This window comes from Nannobrachium achirus (assembly GCF_963921795.1).
Source record: "Nannobrachium achirus genome assembly, chromosome: 14".
NCBI classification, from domain to species: domain Eukaryota; kingdom Metazoa; phylum Chordata; class Actinopteri; order Myctophiformes; family Myctophidae; genus Nannobrachium; species Nannobrachium achirus.
Window position 1 is genome coordinate 15,747,146 of NC_137821.1, and position 21,666 is coordinate 15,768,811.

At 40.2% G+C, this 21,666-nt stretch overlaps 2 protein-coding genes across 4 annotated transcripts; both read left to right on the forward strand.

Annotated features, from left to right (window-relative positions):
- Positions 1–221: 221 nt before the first annotated feature.
- Positions 222–6,463, forward strand: LOC308298531 (uncharacterized protein). 3 transcript variants are annotated; one of them, XM_080742155.1, is made up of 4 exons: positions 222–306; positions 4,805–4,940; positions 5,339–5,386; positions 6,022–6,463. In XM_080742155.1, the coding sequence occupies exons 2-4, from the start codon at positions 4,812–4,814 to the stop codon at positions 6,298–6,300; spliced, it is 456 nt and encodes a 151-aa protein (XP_080598281.1). In that variant the 5' UTR covers positions 222–306; positions 4,805–4,811; the 3' UTR covers positions 6,301–6,463. The 3 variants fall into 3 exon arrangements, with proteins under 3 accessions (XP_080598281.1, XP_080598282.1, XP_080598283.1); XM_080742156.1 differs by having other exon boundaries at positions 244–306; positions 4,802–4,940; XM_080742157.1 differs by having other exon boundaries at positions 278–306; positions 4,784–4,940.
- Positions 6,464–13,581: 7,118 nt separating this feature from the next.
- Positions 13,582–17,603, forward strand: LOC308298597 (uncharacterized protein; the record flags this gene model as incomplete). Its single annotated transcript, XM_080742241.1, has 4 exons — positions 13,582–13,646; positions 13,785–13,905; positions 16,768–16,812; positions 17,331–17,603. The coding sequence occupies 4 exons, from the start codon at positions 13,582–13,584 to the stop codon at positions 17,601–17,603; spliced, it is 504 nt and encodes a 167-aa protein (XP_080598367.1).
- Positions 17,604–21,666: the final 4,063 nt, after the last annotated feature.

A 21,666-nucleotide genomic window follows, 5' to 3' on the forward strand; every position in this document is an offset into this window, starting at 1 on the left:
TTTTTTAGCTAGGGGTCCGTATTGCATGGCGTCCCATGAGATTGAGCAGCAAGACAAAAGACCCCCCACACACACAATCTGGAGGACCATGCATACAACTTCCGTGTTCTTTGTTCTTCTGAAAATGACTAGACCTCCACAGCCACACCCTCTCAATGTTGTCCAATGCCACATCTCTATTTAACCATGTGACAAAGGAGAGGCGGGACAGCCTCTGCCTCTCTGCCAGTGCACTGCACATTCATATACTCACACAGTGCATATCTAGCCTTCTCACTGCTTATTTGCCAGCTTTTCGTGTTGAAGGTAACGTCCTACATTTAATGTTTGGCTGTAAAAGTGTGCTGGTTTTAAAATAGCTGACAGTAATTTGAGGTGTTTTGATCATTTGGGTGTGTATTTCAATGTGTGTGTCAAATCTCTCTCTGCGTAGCCTACCACTTGTGCAATCTGACACTGTGGCTGTCTGAAATAGACCTACTTATCTAAATAGAGATCCTGCAGCCTGTTTCACAGTCCTAACAGTGTGTGTGAAAGTATTTTAGGTTAGTCAATCTGAGGTTTGACCCAAAAGAAATTGCTAAAGTAATGGTTCAAGGTTTTTTATGATCCTTAGAGTCATCCAAAAAACATGTTATAGTAATGGTTCAAGGTTTGGAATTCTTGGAATTCAGAATCATGAAAAAAAAAGAAACCTAGTTAGACTCCTCACAGGCTCACATGCTACTTAAAGAAAACAATTTGGGGGGTCTTTTTCCTGTATAGTAAGTGAAGGGACCCAAACTTGACCCCCTGAATTCACCTTGATCCACTAAGAATATAATGGGAAACTTTTAACATGTTTTTGGATGACTCTAATGCTGCATTCACACTACAGATATATAGTTGAACGTTTAGCTTGGTAATTAAAGATGCAGGACACACAAAGAACAAAGCTTTGAAAGCTTTAAAGCTGGTTTCCATTGAGATTACATTGAATTACCAAGCTAAACGTTCAACTATATATCTGTAGTGTGAATGAGGCATAAGGATCATAAAAAACCTTGAACCATTACTATTGCAATTTCTTTTGGGTCAGGCCCTTTTTTTTGCTTAGATTGACTGGCCTATTTCTTGGTACACACTCCCAACATTTAGTCTAAAAAAAAGAGGAAGAAAGGAGGGTCGCTGGTTCGATTCCCGGGCTGGAAGAAACAGTGATTTACTGCTGCATGTCTCTCCCCTGCTCTCTCACAGTTTTCTCTCTCTTTCTCTCTCGCCTCTTCCTGCTATTGCTGGCCAGTGGACCAGCTTTATCTCTGTCTGTCTCTCCCAGTGGTGGAAAAAGTACTCGCATTTTTTACTAAAGTAAAAGTATCAAATACTTTATAGAAATACTCTGTTACAAGTAAAAGTATGGGATTCAAAATGTACTTGAGTAAAAGTAAAAAGGTATTGGTATCCAAAAAAAAGTACCAAAAGTAAAAGTACTCATTAGGGAGAATGTCCTTAAAAATGTAGAATAGCTGAATATTTGTTATTATTTCATTTCAATCCAGTATCATTATACTGTATTGCTGTTGTTAGCAGTCTTGTGGAAAATACTACACCGACATTTCACTGCTTCTGTATGAGTGAGCAACAAATAAACCCTATTGATTCTTGACAATCACATATTCTTTACTCTCTGTTATTACTTGTTTACTTGGGGTGCATCTCTCCACTCCGACATGTCTCCTTTCCGACATGTCTCCATTCCGACACTAACCCTATCTCTACCCCTACCCTAAACCTTAGGCCCATGGGGAGTGTCGCCACTCCGACAATAAGAAGTCCATTTCGGAGTGGCGACATGTCGGAATGGAGAGAGCCTCCCGTTTACTTGTAGCCTTCACTCCCTGTAGTCCTACACAGGACCGCTCATGAGTAGCAGCTCATGAGTTGGCCATCTATGATAATTATAATCATTTTATTTATTTTACACACTTTACATTTTTACAAATCCCAAGTGCTAAAGTAAAGTTCTAAGTATAAAACGGCAGCAAAGTAGGCATGATTTTGTCAAGTTTTCTTTCAGCCGTGCGTGTAGCAAGAAGTTGTCTCCGCTGGAGGACTTAATAGATGCAACAACAAAAAAGGGATTTTAAAAGGAACTAGAAGCAGTGCTCTTCCGAGCACAGGTCTCCACCAGGCCACACAAATCGGCCTGTTATAGCGCCACCATGAGGCTGATTTGAGAAATGTGGGGCAGAGGTTCTGATTTGGCATCCAGGGAGTGTGTGTGCTCAGTTTGGCAGCGATCGGGCCAACGGCGCCGGAGATTAGCTGGTACACACAGAAAAACACTGGGTTAAAAACAACCCAATTTGGGTTGTTTCCCAACCCAACACTGGTTAAATATTGGACCGACCCATCGCTGGGTTAATTTAACCTAACATGTTGGGTTATTAATATAACCCAATGTGTTGGGTTATTTAAAATGTATTATATTTCCTCATTATTATATATTACTATTATGTTGGTGGTTCCTTTTTTAAATTGAAATTTCATCGGTACAACTGATAGTTGTCAATTTAATTAAATAATCACATTATCACAAAGCATGGGCGAAGCGATTCAGCCTATGCTAATCTTCCCTGTTAAGTTACAATATCAACTAATTTATTGACATTACCAAAATGAGACAATACATGGAAGAATAGCATGGTCTCAGAGGCTAAACCTTCAAGAGTCCTCAAAGGTTCTGCAACTAATTTCACCTCTAGGGGGAGGGAGCTCAACCCTAACCTAGCACCCTAGCACTTTAGATTATGGTTGAAGCTCAAATACTGACAAATCAAATTCTGACATAATGTCAGTCAGCTTGCCTTGGCAGACACTTGGATATGACACTGTGTCATATCCAGACAGTGTCATTGACACATTTAGCATTTTTTGCTCCTAAAAGCTTAAAATGCCACTGGAAATGCTTTACCCAGCATGCTTTGCATTGTTATGCAAAGCAATGGTGACCAACGTATTTACCCAACGTGTTGGGTAGTCCAAAATAACTCAACAAATTCTATGGAAATTACAACCCAACAGCTAATAACACCATACCCAACAGAAATAACTCAGCGAATTGGGTTATCAGAATACCCATTTGCATGAAAACAACCCAATTAAATAACCCAATAGGCTTAACCCAGCCAAAACAACCCATCATTTTTTAGTGTGTAACAACCAGGCCACACAAATCGGCCTGTTATAGCGCCACCATGAGGCTGATTTGAAAAATGTGGGGCAGAGGTTCTGAATTGGCATCCAGGGAGTGTGTGTGCTAATTTTGGCAGCGACCGGGCCAACGGCGCCGGAGATTAGCTGCTCACAAACTGCGAGGACGCACGGACGGACGCACGCACGGACGGACGGACGGACGGACGGACGGACGGAGGGGAAAACATACTCTCCCTCAGCCTTCGGCTGGTGGAGACAATAAGGGGATTGAGGCTGCAATACTGAAGCCGAGGGCATCAGACAGCACCAAGGTCACCTGTAACCAAAACCTAGTGGGGCATTCCTAATGATGTGTGTTTCGTTTACTATAAACACCTCAAAAGTGGTTCCCAGGAGTTATTTGGAAGAGGGGCTTCTCAAAACCTCCAGTAAACAGGCCCATGCATGCAGCAGAAAAGGTGAAGGCCTTGTCAATTTAAAATACTCTTACAAAAAAATGTAAAGACTCAAACAAAACTAAAGATAACAAATACTGCACAACAAGGCTACACTTTGGCTTGCAGAGTACATCTTCATGGTGTCACTGATCACATGAACCCACAACAGTCAATCCTCCAGTTCTAGGCAACACAGAAGGGGGGGACTTTTTTCTTATTTCCACACAACACCTCTAGATATATTAATGACATAGTTCAAAGTTGAAAATGAGTGGTATTCCCCTCTAAATAAGGGCCCTGGCAGCACTGTCTCAAGGTTGTTAATGCGTTGCCCACGCAAGTATAACTGTCTGCCAATTGTGCCAAATCAGTTGCAGCCTCCCTTGGATCCTTCCACAAGTAGGCTACAGACTCAAATCAGCTTAGCTTTCACATATATTCCCCATACCACAGGAATGATCAAACTTTTAAATAAATGTTGTGCTACACAAATTAATCACATTTTTAGCCATCAAAATAATCAAAAGACTTAACACTGTTAAACTGATACACACACACCCCTTCTCCTTTAGAGTACTTGGCATGTTCCCCAGGGAACCACCCTTCTTAAAACTAATGGACTGGCCCCAGTGCTCGGTTTTGGCAGTTCCCGGTCTCGTATTCAGAGTGTGCCAGTGCTGCAGAGGTTAGACAGGTGACAAACAAACATTTCAGTTCTGTCCGTTCCAATAGGAAAAAACCACGTCACGCTACAAACATTAACTTTCACAGCCTCTTCCAAGCTGGCTAGATGTACAGTAATTAGTTATGGGCACAGCTGGGTATTCTGTGTGTGTTTGTGTGCGCGTGCGTGCGTGCGTGTGTGTATACAGTATGTGTGACATCCCTTTTAGCATGTGACAATCCATATACGGTACATTGGCCTTTCAGAAATAGTAGATAAAAGCTCACGGCGTGTCACTTTGTGTAGCACTGTGAGCTTGCACATCAAAACCTTGAAATGTTATAACACAAATCTTATCTTCTGGGGCTTGGGAGTCCCTGGCACAAAATATATTGTCTAATGAGGGTCCGTCAATCAATTTGGGAGTCCTGACCTTGACATGAAAACGTTTGGGAACCACTGCTGGCAGTTTGTCAACTTACTGTAGTGATCTTCTCCCTCTAAGCAGAACAACAATGTCTGGAGACAGAGTAGCGACTATGACTGGAGCTACCACAGTCCTGGGCCTGATGTTCAGTCTGCTGTGTCTGGACAACTGCATGGAAACTAACTTGACTGTTGGAGGTGAATTCTCCAGCAGTGATGTGAGTAATTGAGGAATTGCTGTATTTGTGACTAACATGTGTTGCAATGTATCATAATTCTCTATTTTAAAAATATTACAAAGAAGGATGTTCTCCCTGTGCTATCTTTATTATATTTGTTTCTCAATGTGTCTATATTTGAAACGCCACATACACCATGCATCATCTTGATGTATAATTAATTAGTGGATACCATCGTCCACCATCACCAAACTATTTAACCAGGCTTAATACAAGCTTTAATTTCACCCACCAGGAGAGCTATGATCCATAAAAGCATTTTTCCCCCCCTCTCCAAATTAGTTCCCAGATTGGATGATGAGCTATTTGATATGCATAACATTTTATTCTGCGCATATATTTTTATCTTTATCACTTATCTTTACTCTTAATTGCAGTTGAAGGAGCCTTATAGGAGTATTATAGAGAATGCAGAAGCTGCAAAGGTGAGAAAATCTCCACTTCTTAATTGTCAGCTACAGTGTCGGTCATTAAACAATCACTATATTGTGGAAAGGGTTGTTTATGTGACTAAATTCATTCCCAGTGGATTCCTCGCGACTCGTCAGTGCGGTGCAACCACACTTGCAATTTTCCATTATTGCACCTTTCTAGTCCATATCAGAAAAGAGGTAGTAAACTTAAAGGTGGTGTAGTGGAGTACCACTCAGCTTAGAAACGATTAGGTTTTGCGCTGGTCAACGTATAAGAGAAAGGGAGCAGGAGATTACTTTTTAGTTTACTCTCAGCTTGATGAATTAGTCGGCCAGAGAGAATAAAGAGCAAAGAGGCAGAATTTGTGAAAATGTTTATGAAATGAGGAATTGGTTGTCTGGAGAAGGTACATCTATCTAAACTAAACAAGTAACATTAACGGATGCTAAAATAAAAATGTCTAAAGTTTCGAAAATATTTTATAAAAAATTAAGCTTCATATGTGTTTCTTTTCAAAAATGACCACAAAAAGCGTAAAATAATGATAAAATAGTCCTTTTGGCTGTTGTCAGGCTGACTTTGTTTACATCCCTCTTCTATTCATTTATATGGATTCCATACACAAATATGAATTTTCCCCCACCAGGAGAGTAATAAGCTCATCCGTAAAACCTCTGAGGAGATGTTCGTGGAATGGGAACGGCATGCCGATACGATGCAGGACATCATCGCGAGAGGCCCCCCTGAGCTGAAGAACCTGCAGCCCATATTTCAAGCCATGGACAACTTGGTTGTCGAAGTCAGACAGCAATTGTTCGTTATGATTCATGAGAATGATCTAATGGTGCAGAAATTGGACGAAGCAAAAGCGTATTTGGCTCAATTAAAGAAGTCTCATAAAGAGTCTCAGAAAGAAGAGCTGTGACAAATCACAGGCCGGTCCCTTTTCATAAAGATCTCTTTCTCAAACATTCTTTATAATAGACTATCTTTTAACACTTAAACCCTATACTTACCTTGTATCTGCTATTTTTTCTGTTTCTTGTCTTCAACCTTGATGTGTTAAATAAAAGTGTTATCTTTCTGTTCATGGTTATATGGATTGGGTTTGTCTTGCAGTCACCACATTATGCTCATGTAATTAATCAAAGTATACAGTATAATGCCATTTAACATTATTTTGATTTGTGATGTTCACATTGCTGTTTTTGGCCCATGCATTAAAACCGGGGAAGCATCCATCTCATTTTAGATTTTTGCAAAAATGGCAGATCTACAAGCTCACAGCGCGTCACTTCGCGCCTGTTGCAAAATCCCTTGAGTCTGCTAAGGTGATGTGGATAAGAAGTTATGAAAACCCAAAGTGACAAGTCTTAGCAGCAAGAAAGACAACAATGCATCGGGAACAGACTGAGCCACAGACAGACAGGTGCTGGAGTTCAGGTTTATTCTTTACTCAAAGATATGTTATACCTAGCAGCAAAACGTCCCAGTGGCATTGGGCATTCATCACATGGGTTAAACAGTTTGCACAATATGGTTCATAATAGTTCAGCATGAAGAGAGTCCACCGTGCCAGCCTGGTTTTGGCTGGTCTGGTGCAGCTCAGGAACGGGACTTGAATATGTTGAAGGAAGGTACTGGAGCAAACACGGACTGTTTAGGCCTTTTTATTAGTTAAAGGGTGCAGGCAAGAGTGACAACGTTTCGATGTCAATACATCTTCGTCAGGTCATGACCTGACGATGTATTGACATCGAAACGTGTTCATAATGGTTAATTGTTTGAAGTTCTGGGTACATTTTCGCTGTGGTTTCCAGTCAAGCGAGAGATGAAAAGGCCCCTTTCCTGGGTGCATATAGGTGACAACTCGGTGACAGCTACATAATAAATGATGGGCAGGAAGTGGTAGCGGGACACCTGCATTCTGCAGGTGTCCCAGTTAGCACTCCAAGGCAGATGTTATCAGCATATTTGCAATGTACATCAAATGACACTTTGATAGACTTTAGCAAACTTCAGGTGTCTAGATAAACAAGTCTTTCTGATAACCACTGCTTGAGCCTCATGTAGCAACAGATGGAAGAAAAGCCTGATCTGTGTGCTACTGCTGCGAGACTCAGACAGCGGTCACAGTGGTATGTAGGCCTCAGGTCATAATGGGTTCAAATTTAGGCGGGAGTTGTGTTGTTGGGATTGAAGGCTGTATAATAAAGTCCATGTGGATAGAGGTGAGGAACTGACCAGATAGATACAGTACTATGGGCAGTGTTGTGGGCTTACCTCTTCTAAGGAAAATGCATTACTTCAATAATGGAGACGGGACAAGGTTTAACAGGCTCTTAATCCAGACGGCTTACTGACAGATCAGTATGAAAATAGGCAGAATCTGAATTGATTGAAACCTTTATTTATTCTCGAAAAGAGCATTGAGGTTCACCCTCATTTGCAATGCTGACGAGATTACATACAAAAAGATCAACAATTGGCATACAAATATATAAAAAACAAAAACATCATAGACATCATAGACATTTAGTAAGTTAAAAACAATTGCACACTGAGGTAGGGAGATCTAAGAGCATGTTATTAAATTGTCCATAGGATATTGGAGCATTAAGTTTTAACGTGAGTTGTAGAGTGTTCCATGAGACGGGGGCATCAAAACAGAAAGCTGATTTACCTAGTTCAGAGTGAATTGATGGAACCTCAAGTTGGAGCCAGTCACTTGAGCGGGTCTGGTAAGTATTCTTTTTCCAATCTATCAACATTCTAATATAGGGTGGTAATTTCCCGTCAATAACTTTAAAAATAAACTGGTACCAGTGTCTTGTTCTTCTCTCGGCAAGGGAAAGCCAACCTGCTCTCTCGTAGAGGGTGCAATGGTGGGTGTTGTAGCTTTCACCAGTCATAAATCTCAGTGCTGAGTGGAATCAATCACAGTTATACATTATCTTTTATATGCATGCAAATTCCAAAGTTCTCATTGGTCAAAATCACTTCCTGGTGTACTGTAATTCATCCAGACAACACTTTGTTCAGAGAATAGAGAAAACTCAAAACAATTTAAAAGTATCAAATAAAGAAGGTTTTATTCCAACTGTTCATGAACAGGGTCAGTGCACGAGAATGACTGACAGTTTGAAGCAGAATGCAACTCTTTCACAGTTATGGGAAACGTTCAGGAGAGGAAGGGAGTATCAAACAGCAATTTCAGATTTTGCGGGGGCTAGGATGTTCACATGGAGGTCAGGATGTGAAGTTATATTTAATAACTATGTTGCGCTATGTGACCCTGAGACGCGGCTGCTCGTGGGGGTGTCAGGGAGGATAGGAAAGGAAGTCATAGATAAGATTCTAATGAGCCCTGCCAAGAAGAAAAGGTTTTGTTTTTGTTTTAGCGTTTCAATATTGACCTGTGAGAGCAAGGGCAAGTCAAGCCATTTTCTGCCTTGGTGAAGCAACTTCTCTAATGTGTGAATGTTATAGATGTAGATGATGTATATTGACAGGTATGGTCTGTGTACATGCATAACACTCAAGATTATATTTTGCCTCTACAAAACAACGCAGGCTTCTACTGTAATAGGCTATACTCTCACACAAGCCTTTCCTCGACTGCTTATGGAGAGAGAATTATTGCACGCAGTTTAGTATGAGATACAGCACATCATGTCTCCGGACGTCTGTCCGCGTATGCTTTTTTGCGGTCTATGGGTTTGCCGCTCTGACATCACTGCGATTTCAGGCTAACCACACTAACAGAATAACTTTTATGCTCATATATGGAGATCCCTGATGTCATCAATATTAAGCCCATATCTAACAGGACATCATTTGGGAATGCCCATATATGGAGGCCACATACCACACTAACAGAATATATATGGCCAAGACAGATGGCCCATATCTGTGTGGCTGGTTCTACAGGTGTGATGTCAGATGTCATAGACGTCATAGTACTTTCACATAACGAATAACTGAGTAAGCATGTTTGGGGTCTCACATATACTATATACAGTACATGGATCTCAATATATGGGAATCAGGAGTCTCCATATATGGGTAACTGGTCCGATATACATCACTGGCCATATGGCCAAGACAGCGCGACCCTTTAGGGCAAGGTCGCTTGTCGCCCTTAGGCGTTTTACTGGTATAGTATATTTGAGTTAATTTCAATGTTCACTTCTCAGAATTACTTCGACAATACATGATGATGACACACACACAAACAGATGGACAGATGGAAATCCTACTGTAGCTTGGGGGAGGAGCTGCCTTGAGGACTGTATATTAAAAGGCTTCGGGATAGTTTCTGGACCGTTTCACCTCATTCACATGCCTGCTTCTCGTATAGTCACTCTTTGATGTCAGCATCACAACAACACAGGTAAGGACAAAAAAAAATGTATCTATAGCATAATATGCCAGGTCCTTCGACCTGGTCATTTGTAAACCTGGCAACTCTCTAGTATTTCGATATAGTGTTTCGATATACAGATTCTAGATTTTTCGATCTTACACTGTTTTGAGTTACACTGATATTATAGGTTCTTGGTTGTATCCTAGATTTCATTACTATTTCTATTCATTTGATGTATTACCTTGTGTTAACTGTAAATCTCTCTGGATTAAGTGTCTGCTAAATACCTAAATTGTAATTGCAAATAGTAAATAATATGCCATAGATACACCTATACTGTATAATAGGAAGGTTTTATTGTAATAACTTTCTAGGTGAATTTTCAGTATTGACTGACAGAGTTATGTTCACAGAAATCTACCAACTAATGCATACAGGGGGGAAAATGAATTAGAATCAACTCTATTGTCACATCAAATAATTACAGGGTGTAAAAGAGTGCCATCCTTTTTTTTTTTGCACAAGCACTCAACATTTGCAGTTACAGGAAGAGAGAAAAAACAAACACAGAACACAAATGAGGTCAAATAACAGGAAGGCAAAGTCAAATCAACCACAGTATATAAACTCAATAGACATATTGATATTCAAATATGAACCAATTTACCCTCCTCCACAATTCACTGTTTGTCCCAGCGTTTTCATGGATATACATTTTACTGACACAATCTGACATTTAAAAATGTCACATAATATTTGAGGTATAGTATTATAAGTTATCATGATGATGATGATGATTAATATTATTATTACTGGTATATGTTGCCATTAGTAGCATTGTATTCTTACTAAGCCTCTATGATTGAATGGTTTAAACTGCAAATGATCAGTGTCTGGCAAGTTACTTATATTCTAGCTCTCAAAAAGCAGGTGAATTAGCTATTATTTGAGTGAGATAAGACTCTGAAATTGCAAATTTGAAAAGTAGTATTTGTGTATAGGCACACAAACATCACAACAATAATGTATTCAACATAGCCTATCTTCCTTGGAGGAATACAACAACAACAACCTTTATAGGGTCAGTATTATTCTGAATAAATCATTAATGATTTTGGCAAGTACTGTATGGTGTAAATTAGTCATTTGGGATCACCATGACCTGGCTCAACTTCTGACTGTGTACTGATTTACTGAACTCCCTTTAACCACTTTAGTGCACTGGTTCCCAAACAGTGGGTCATGACCCATTTGTGGGTCAAGGACCAATTTTTATGGGTCACATGTCGAGTAAAAATCCCATTTATTTTCCTATATTTATGTTTTTTATATATTTTTCAAAATATACATTTTCCTTTATAATAATTCTTCGATTATTAAATAGGCCTAATTATTCGATCTAGAAGCTTGTAACACGGCTCAAGTAGATCTGCTATTTTCACTAGTTTGGGTCCCGAGTAAACATCTATTCTCTCTTTTGGGTCTCGACCTGAAAAGTTTGGGAACCAGCAAATCACTGCTCTAGTGGATCCGGCCCTTTGACGGTTGACCAAAAAAAAGGAAGAAAAAAAAGAAGAGAGAATCTACATTCTAAAAGGTTGCCGTATGTGAATGGTTTTGAGATAAATTAATTTAACTCGACTCCAATTAATAGGAATTAATATTTACCTTTTAATTGTAACCCCAGAGTACACCAGAGTGATACAGTATGGTCCAGTAGGTAAAAAGAACATTTTGTAAAATTATTGTAAAACCAATTGTAAAATAGTCTGGCATGTCTACCAAATTCATGCAGTTTTAACATAATTCAGCATTAAATTTCAATTCAATTGTACAATCTGTGGCCCTTCACTCGCTTTATCAATATGGCCCTCTGGAAATAAATGCTGCCCACCCTATAGTGAAACGGACTTGAGTTACAACTTGGACTGCTTTTTTCCACCGAATCTCTTTGTCCAAAATAGCCTGCATTCGGTAGGCTTGTAGATCAGCAATTTTGGGCAAATTTGCCCCCCGGAATATGGATGGTTTAAGTTGTTAAAGCCATACTTATATGAGTCTTTACAGGCTATTGGCCTTCCTACTACTTCAGCTATTAAATTAGTATGGGAAAATGAGTTGGGGACCCCGAAATCAGAGACGCTCTAGGATGATGGCTTAGAAGAAGTTAACTCTTGCTAGATTAACTCTAGACACTGCCTTATTCAATGTCAAACTATACATACAGTAGGCTCCATTATTCCAAATCCAAATTGCACAAGATATTCCCAGATATCTCCCCAAACTGTGACAAATGCAATGCACTGGAAGCAAACTTATTACACAAATACAGAGATACTGGATTAAGATCTTTGAGACGCTCTCTGATATTTTGGACACCCAAATTGACCCTGACCCAATACTAATTATCTTAGGCACATCAGACCCCATCTCCAACTTGACAAGTTCACAACGACATCTCCTTTCATATGGTCTGATTATAGCAAAGAAGCTGATTTTAACTCATTGGAAAAAAGAGGAAACACCTGCATTTAAACACTGGCTTAATGAAACGACCAGTACACTTCATCTTGAGAGAATACGATATTCACTTAAAGACAGAGAGGCACAAATTGATAAGATCTGGCTGCCCCTTGAGTAGAAGGATGATGTTATTCTAAACTGACTGTCTATTCTAATGCATGTCAATGGAACAATTCATTTTGATTCTCTATTATGCATTACGTCACTGAGCAGCTAGGGGTGGGAGGGTATGAAGAGGTTGTTTTTATGTCATATGTTATTTTGTTTTGTATTTTATTTAGTTTGTTTTCTCTCTTTTTCTTTTTTCTTCCTTAATTATGCTGAAACAGAAAATTGTTAATCTGACAACATGTCCATTCTGTTGTGTGTGTGTGTGTGTGTGTGTGTGTGTGTGTGTGTGTGTGTGTGTGTGTGTGTGTGTGTGTGTGTGTGTGTGTGTGTGTGTGTGCGTGCGTGCGTGCGTGCGTGCGTGTGTGTGTGTGTGAGAATGCATGTGTACGTGCTGACATAGAAATCCTACTTAATTTATGGACTCCTGTCTAAAGAGTCTATAGCGAAATTGAAACTCTCAAAAGTTCAGAAAACCTTGACTCAGAAACGATGTTAAAAGATAATACAAAACATGTATTTACAGCTGTAACAGTCACACACATGTGCATACAGTACGTCCTACACCCAGGGGCGTCACAAGGGGTAGGAAAGTGGGACTGAGTTACCAGGGCCCAAGGTGGAGGGGCCATAGTAACTTTAGCTATTGAAAAATAGCAGATATACAAGCTCACAGCGCGGCACCGAGTGCCGCGCTGCGAGCTTGTAGATCTGCTATTTTTGAAAAGTCGTGAAAATGTGCACAAATCTTTGAATATATGTATTTTTTAAGTGAACATTTGTAACTCAAATTTTGCTTCTGGGGGTTCCCTGGAACTAAATATTTTGATATGGGGGGTCCTTCACATGAAAAAGTTTGAGCATCACTGACATGGAAACATAGGTTTCTTGGCACACATTTTCACGATTTTTCAAAATAGCAGATCTACAAGCTCGCAGCGCGCTGTGAGCTTGTATATCTGCTATTTTTCAATAGTTAACATTCATGGGGGGCCCGCAGTGAATCCTTGTACCCAGGGCCCAGAATTTGGTGTGACGCCCCTGCCTACACCAAAGACACACAAGACAAGAAGACATGACTTCCACTGCCCTGACTCTCAGTTCATAATTGGCTAAAGCAAAAAAAATAACACATTCTTCTCTACAGCTCTAGTAAAAATCCAAGAACTCCTTATCTCTTTCTCACAGCCATAAAACAAAGGGGCCGCTATGTGTGGTAACTATGACCTCCGTACCTATCCTCCCTCATCCCCTACCAGCAGCTGTGTCTCAGGGTCACGCAGCTATAATAATATCTAATTCACCTCATTTCCTCCCTTTCGATAAAATGTCACACATTTAATCAGTGTGTATGAGTAGACAATCACCTATTCTTTTCTAATCACTCAATGTCCTGTGTTCCCTCTAAGCAGCTGCAGAACAACAATGTGTGGTGACAGAGCTATCAGAGTCGGAGTCCTGATGCTGCTGTGTCTGCTGCCTCTGACCAGCGGTGAATGGCAGTGCAAGCCGTGCCCGTGCACGCCGGTAACGGTAAGTATAAATCAGTGGTTCTCAACCTTTTTAAGCCGCGACCCCCAAAATAATCATATTTTAACTGGGGATCCCCCCCACCCTGACGAGCACTAAGATTTGAGGCATTATGTTTTAGGGTTAGGGTATTTTCACAATTTCTACCTCTAATTTTTGACAATTTGGCCAATGTTTAATTTGTCATTTTAGAGGTATTAAAAAGTCTGTAATTGTCACTTTAGAAATGTAAACTTTAGGTTGGTTTGTTTACTGTTGAGTGAGGAAAACAATTTTACCACAGGTTGAGAACCACTGGTATAAATGACCCCTGGGGAAACAGGCATTATTAGGGCCGATGCATACTCCACTTTTAAGAGTTCCGACTTTCCGACGTGCAGTTTTCTAAAACTCTAATTCGGGGTAATGCTTTTCAGAAGTTGCGAGTGACCTCATTTTGTAGTTGAACCGGACCTTTCCGAGAGATTATGGACAGGCCTTTAGAGCCAAATTTATTTCGGTTCGGTTCGGGGAGTCACACAATCTCGGCAGCACCGAACAGATGAATTAATGGCGGTACCCGGTGTGTGTGTGTGTGTGTGTGTGTGTGTGTGTGTGTGTGTGTGGGGGTGTGTGTGTGTGTGTGTGTGTGTGTGTGTGTGTGTGTGTGTGTGTGTGTGTGTGTGTGTGTGTGTGTGTGTGTGTGTGTGTGTGTGTGTGTGTGTGTGTGTGATCAATAATTGGCCCCATATCTTTCACTTCATCAGAAATCACATGACAGACTTACTACAGTTTCAAATGAATCTATGCCTGAAGCACCTTTGCATTTGAACTCCAGCGAAAGCTTTCTAGTTTCAGCCTTCATAAAAGGCTTCAGTCTCTGGGAGACAGAGCAGCTGCAGAAAGGTTATCCTGATCTGACCCCATACAGCAAAGGAGGACAAAGGTTACCATGGGATCGGCCACAGGTAGGCTCCAGCCTGGTACAGGAAGGTAGATAACAGCTCTCCTCCAAAACTGGCTACAGAAACTCGAAAACAAAACCAACATTTATATCACGTAATGTATAGTGCCTTATCGAGCGGTTGTCTCAGGAGCAGGTTGATATAGTTGGCCAGGATTGCACTGAACCCATAGTGGCTTGGGTGTTTAATGATAGGCTTCAGGTTCATTGGATTTTTTGGGTTAGGGTTTTTGGCCTGTTCTAAACAGTGGTTTACCAATTCTATGCAACCAGGAGAGAGAACTCATACAGGATAAACTGGAAGTGATGGTACAAAGAAGTGAGCAAATCTGGAATACAATAACATTTAAGCTGATGAATGGGTAGTCTCTACTGATTGGCTGAAATTGGCAACCCACCTCAAAATGTGTTTCTGTATATTTAAGAGCTGGAGAGATGTGGAGAATGAGATGCCTGTTATCGGACAAAACTCTAATTACTATAGATAGAATATAGAGCTTTAACTTTTTAACACGATTAATTAGTCATGAAGGGAGACCCATTATTATTTATACAGCATTATATACAGCCCAAAACGTAGAATATTTTATCGTTCTTTGCTCCATGCTGTATTGATGCTTCCTGCCCTGACCCTATGGTTTCCTTCAGAGATGTAGTGGAGTAGACTGTGGTGGAAAACTCACAAAAGACAAAACAATTCTACCTTCAGACAACAAAAGTACTCAAGACAGTTTAAAAGTATAAAGTTAAGAGTTTAATGAACAGGGTCAGAACATCGCCAGACATACTTTAATACCCCGCTTGGTTGCTATGCCGTTGCTATGTGAAAGAGGGAGCAGGTACCAAACGGACTCCTAGGTCAGGATGCGGACTTGACAGATTTGCAAAGGGCACTAGACAGAACTAGCACCCATCTAAAGGGGAAAGTGAAGGAAGAGGGAACTGAGTGAGCAGTTTCGACTCTAGGGGGCCTTCAGTGATGGAAGCAGGCTAAAGCAAGTTTCACATGTATGGATCATTCCCAGTACGGATGTGAACACACTGTTCTCACATTGCATACTGGGGATGACGAGGAAAAATCATATCATATAGAACGGAGGTGGAATTTTACACCACTGATGAAAATAGCAGACCTGCTGCAAGCAAACGTTTGTAGATCAACCTTTTTGCATGACTCTCTGAAACCAACAATACATTATGCTGTTGCTGTCAAATGCAGTTGTGCACTGTAAATCCTGTTGAGTCACAGGTGAAATTACCGGTATTGTGCTGTTGGCTGCAATCCTTATACCTGTGTGGGGAGTTTTTACATGTCTGCGCCCAGGGGTCTGATGTCTCAAAATGTACATAGTAGGCCTATGTCAACTGTCAAATCTCTGTCATACAAAACAGAGAGAAGTACCAAATTTGTGGCACTGCATCTTTAAATATTCTTAAAAGCAAGTGCTCCAGTGAGTAAAAGCTGAACGTTCACTTGTAAGTAGGTCAGGAGCCTACCGGTGTTTTGTTAGCATGAAGCAGCTTGATGTGCAAGTACACCCCTTGGACATGATACTATGTCACAGAGACTTGTTACCCCCAATTCAACAATGCCGAGTGCAAAGCAGGGAGGCATTGGGTACCATTTCTTTTTGGTATAATGGTATTTGACTCAACCGGAAATAGAACCTCAACCTCACTTTGTCCACCATTGTGACTGATGTGTTTCAAAGAACCCTCTGAACACATCACTGCACTTCTATGCAGCTGTTTGAATAAACATAATTTTGTTCTTCAACAGGTGTTGTGAGATGATGATGTGAGATGATGTTTAGTGGTCATTCTGTTAGAAGGCGAGGAACCGTTGTCATTTTCACAATGCATATCACTTGATTCCACACTAACCTTAACTTCTACACTTATATGTTTACTGTTAATTGCAGGACGACCAGGTGCGTCAGGTCATAGCGAATGCAGAAGCTGCAAAGGTGAGAAAATCTAAAGATTTCAAATGTTTCAACAACAGCAGAATACCCTACATCTGTTAAACATTTAAACTTGGTGGTATATCGTTTATTTGAGGCACTACACTGCTATGTGCATTCTGATTATGTGAATATTTTTCTTGTTTATTGACTAAAGCTCATGCTTGCTCTCGCACTTGTAAATCGCTCTGGATGAGCGTATCTGTTGAATGCATGCATTGTAGATTCAACTGAAAAGCAAATATATTTCACATCAGGAAAAAGGGTTACATCAGGAAATACTAGTTCTAGTGCATATGATACTGTATAAGTACACTAAACTATTCCATAATAACTGACGGTAATTAACTACTTTCAAAATGTAATAAAAGTAATAGGTTGTCAAGTGTTATGTTATACTACTTGAGCATTACTTGATGCTCAAGTAGAGAACACCCTCTAATAGATCATTCTTGCGTACATGTAATGCGTCACGTACAGACCCGATGTCTTGACTACAAATATGAACTTTCTTCCACCAGGCGACCAACCAGGCGGTCAGTAAAGCCTACCAGGAGTTGGTTGCTGAACTTGCACGGCATGCAGAAACGATGCAGAACATCATCGCGAGAGGCCCCCCCGAGATGCTGGTGAAGATACAGCCGTCGTATCAAAACACGGACGCCTTGATTGCCAATGTCAAACAGGGCTTACTTGGGTTGAAGGAAGAGAATGACCTAATGGAGCTGAGCTTGGCTCGAGCTAAAAGGGAGTTCGGTCACCTCTTAGAGAGGGATCCTAAGGACGAGCTGTGACTCAATCACAGGCTGGTCCCTATGCATAAAGATCATGCTCATAATGTCAACTTTCTCTTTAAGGCAAACAATGGAACAGGTGCGCACGCCAGTACTGTAGTAAGGATGTGCTGCCCGAAAGGGCCTTTCTGTGTGGAGTTTGCATGTTCTCCCCGTGTCTCCTCAACACTCCTAGGGTAGATACCCTCACAAAAACATGCAGTAGTCCTGGTTTCTATACCACCTCCCCCTGGCCAGCCGGGGCTCCCCCGGGCGTGGCAGATGGAGAGCAGAAACCAGGACTACAGCTTAGGTAATTGGCACTGGGTGAAAAAAATGGGTTACAAAAATCGTGGGATACATATTTTTTTAAGGCGGTGGGAAAAACAGTCAAAGTAGCCTACTGTTACTCAGGTCTGTTCTAATAAGTATAGAGAGTTTAAATGGTTATGCCTGTCTTGTAGTTGTCTTATGTGTTGTGCGTTGGGAAACTGTACAATTGAAATCATTCAAAACGACATTATGAATATAAGCCTGCCGAAGTAGAAGATTGTTGTTGTTTTTTACTGTCCTGATAAGAACTTTCTGCTCTGTTACTGACCTTATGTTTGTCCTGAGAATATCACATCTCTGTCTGCATCCTCTCAAAACAGAAACAAACAGCAGAGGGCGCTCTTTTTCCTCTTTTTTTTCTCAGCAAACAGTACTTGAGTGCCTCCATCCTGGTCTGTTACATACAGTGCCATGGTATTCTCTTTTTGCTTTTTGTTCCAGTTCTTGCACAGACCCTTTTAATAAACCTGCTTTTGTACTTTGAGACTGTCTCAGTATTTTCCCTCTCAGATGGTAGATGTTTTGCTAACGTGTAATTTCAACTCTATGGTAATTTCCACCACAATAGACAATGAAGTATTGTAAGTTAAAATAATATAATGTAGACATTATAATCACATTTAATGGCTGTCCGTTTCGTAAGGGTTTGAGTGTAAAGTCATTATAAATGTATATACAATGTAACGCACGTGCATACAATACATACTTACCAGAAGAACACTGGCATACTGTTTCATTTAGGCAAAAGTGAAACTGTACGCCAAATCTGATTTCTGATGAAGTGAAAGCCTGACAGGATCAGGTCCAACTGATGCCAGTGCACTGTGGCCCACCACGCTAGGCACGACGGCCATGAGTCATGGTCTGCACCCACTCTGGCATTGAAATCGCCAAGGAGGATGAGTTTAATAGATTCATATTTTAAATAACAACAGACTCTTATTCCCATTAACAAATAATTAATTCTAAGAAATAAGACATGAGAATGCCAAAGTTGTGCACTTGTAAATTATTAATATTATTATTGAGAGAGACAGACGAGGTTCAGTACAGTACAGGTTGGATGGTGTGGTGTTTTATTGTTCCATAGGAACTCCCTAACCTTTTTATTCAAGGATTTAAAGAAGCTTTGAAGTACTGGGATCGGCAGAGACTGAAAGAGATAGGCCTATATTAGCCTGGGCAATATTTATATTCATTTGCTGTTAATGCATTTGCTGTTGATGCAGTTAATCCTACCAATCAAAGCAATGGGTAGATGTGTCGATCTATTCAAGTCCTCCTCTATTTTTTTTAAGTAACACATTAAGTTTAAAGAGATTTTTCACATCCTTATCTACATTTATGCCAAGATATTTAAAGCCATCCGGGAACCATTTAAAACGGGTTGTTTGTTGATAGATTGTGTAGTAAAAAATTGTAATAGGAAGTATTTCACTTTTGTCATAGTGAAATGGTCCCATACTCCTCAATCAGGCTTACTAATTTAGAAAGAGAAACAGATGGTCAGACATTCATCATCGGCAAAAAGATGAATTTTATGAGTTACCTGTCCCACCTGGAAACCCTGTAAGGCACAATATTTATTGATAAAAGATATGAATATTAAGCAAATATATATCAGAGTTGTTCCTGGCTGGGTCGTTATTTTATGGTATTTCTATTGTCGTGAAATGTGAGTCATGACTGAAAGAATAAGATCACGGATACAAGCAGCTGAAATGTCTTTTCTCAGGAGGATGGCTGGCATCTTCCTTTAGGGAGGATTGTGATAGGAAGCTCTGAGTAGAGCTGTTTCTCTTTTATGTAGAACATAATAACATTCAGACTTTATATAATGCATTATTATAACCACATTTATAATGCCTTATAATAAACTTATAAGGCATTATAACACTTCTTATAAATGTTTATAATTATGCATAAAATCTTGTAACAAGGAAACTTAAAATAATATAATGTAGGCCTATAACCTGTGTGTGTGTGTGTGTGTGTGTGTGTGTGTGTGTGTGTGTGTGTGTGTGTGTGTGTGCGCGTGTGCGCGCGTGCGTGCGTGCGTGCGTGTGTGACATCCATGATAGCCCACTCTGTATTAACCACCATGATTCAGAACAACATCTAGAATCCATTGCACACATAACAAACGGCTGCAGTGCATATAAAAACGTATACATTGCCCGCCACAAACGCATTCTCGACATAATGTCTGTCGCAGTTAGAAAATGTATGCCATCTAGTGCGGCAATGTATAAACACTCAAGAGTGTTACCGGATTGATTTGGCTGTGCTTGTGATGTCTTTGCTGGCAGTCACAGGGAGGTTCTGATTCTGGAGGTGCGACGTGTTCAATCTGTACATGGACCAGACTTTCCAAGATAAGCATTCTAAGTACCAACCATTAGAATCATAACAGACTTTGGGTACAGATGCAAATTCTCAATACTCATATTTGGAAGCCTGGGCCATGTACATAAATTGACCACGAGTGGCCTAACAATAGCTGGCATGACAAAGGCCAAGGCCAAACAGCTGTCTAAATATTGTTCTGTTTCAGCAGTTATAGGCAGCTTGTCTGTGTGGAGAAGAAGGTGTCATGTTTATCCTTAGATGTCCATGATGAACTATCAACCCGTTACATTTGTTTCCCTGTAAAATGAATTGAGTGTAAACTACTGTAGTATGAGATTATGTCAGAAAGATTAATTTTCAACTCATTATAAATGTATATACAAAGTAACACACTTGTGCATACATACCAGAAGGCACACTGGCATACTGTAGTATCATTTAGGCAAAAGTGAAACTGTACGCCAAATCTGATTTCTGATGAAGTGAAAGCCTGACGAGAATCAGGTCCAACAGGGAATGGGCATGTAACACAAGTAGATTCATTTATGTGAAAGTGAAACTGTACATTTCCTACCTTGAGGGAGGAGCAACCTTGAATATAAAAAGACTGTGTGGGTTTGTCTTCATTCACCTGCCCGCTTCCTAAAGTCACTCTGACATCATCAGCATCACAACAACACAGGTAAGGACACTATCAAACATGGATACACACACACACACACACACACACACACACACACACACACACACACACACACACACACACACACACACACACACACACACACACACACACACACATGCTATTTACTTGCTCTGTGTCTCAAAAGTGAGGTAGCTCGTTACCAACTAGATCACAAAAAAATGTTTTATTGAACTGTGGCTACTATTTTAGCAGAAAAAAGAAGGCCTTCTTTTTCATTAGCTTGAAATCTCCAATGATGAAATCATCAATTTTTGTAAAGTAGCCTATGTCCTGTATACTGGCTGTACTGTAATGATCTTCTCCCTCTAAGCAGAACAACAATGTCTGGAGAAAGAGGATTGACCAGGAGTATGACTGGAGCTACCAGAGTCCTGGGCCTGATGTTCAGTCTGCTGTGTCTGGCCAACTGTCTGCTGGACAGAGACACACTGCTGGTACAGAATATGTTGTTACAGTACACTGTGTTTAATATTGAGAACCAAGCACATTGGAAGTAACTGTAACACTTCACAAAAAAACATTTGTTCATTTTATCGTCTAATCAGGCTTTTGGGAAGTAGTCACAAAATACTGATTAGATGATAAAATTACCAAAACATTTTTTAAAGTGAAATATCCCTTTAAAGGTTGGTTCAATAATAATCTTGTTTATAATGCATTATAATTCACTTATAAAGCATTCTAAAACTCATTATA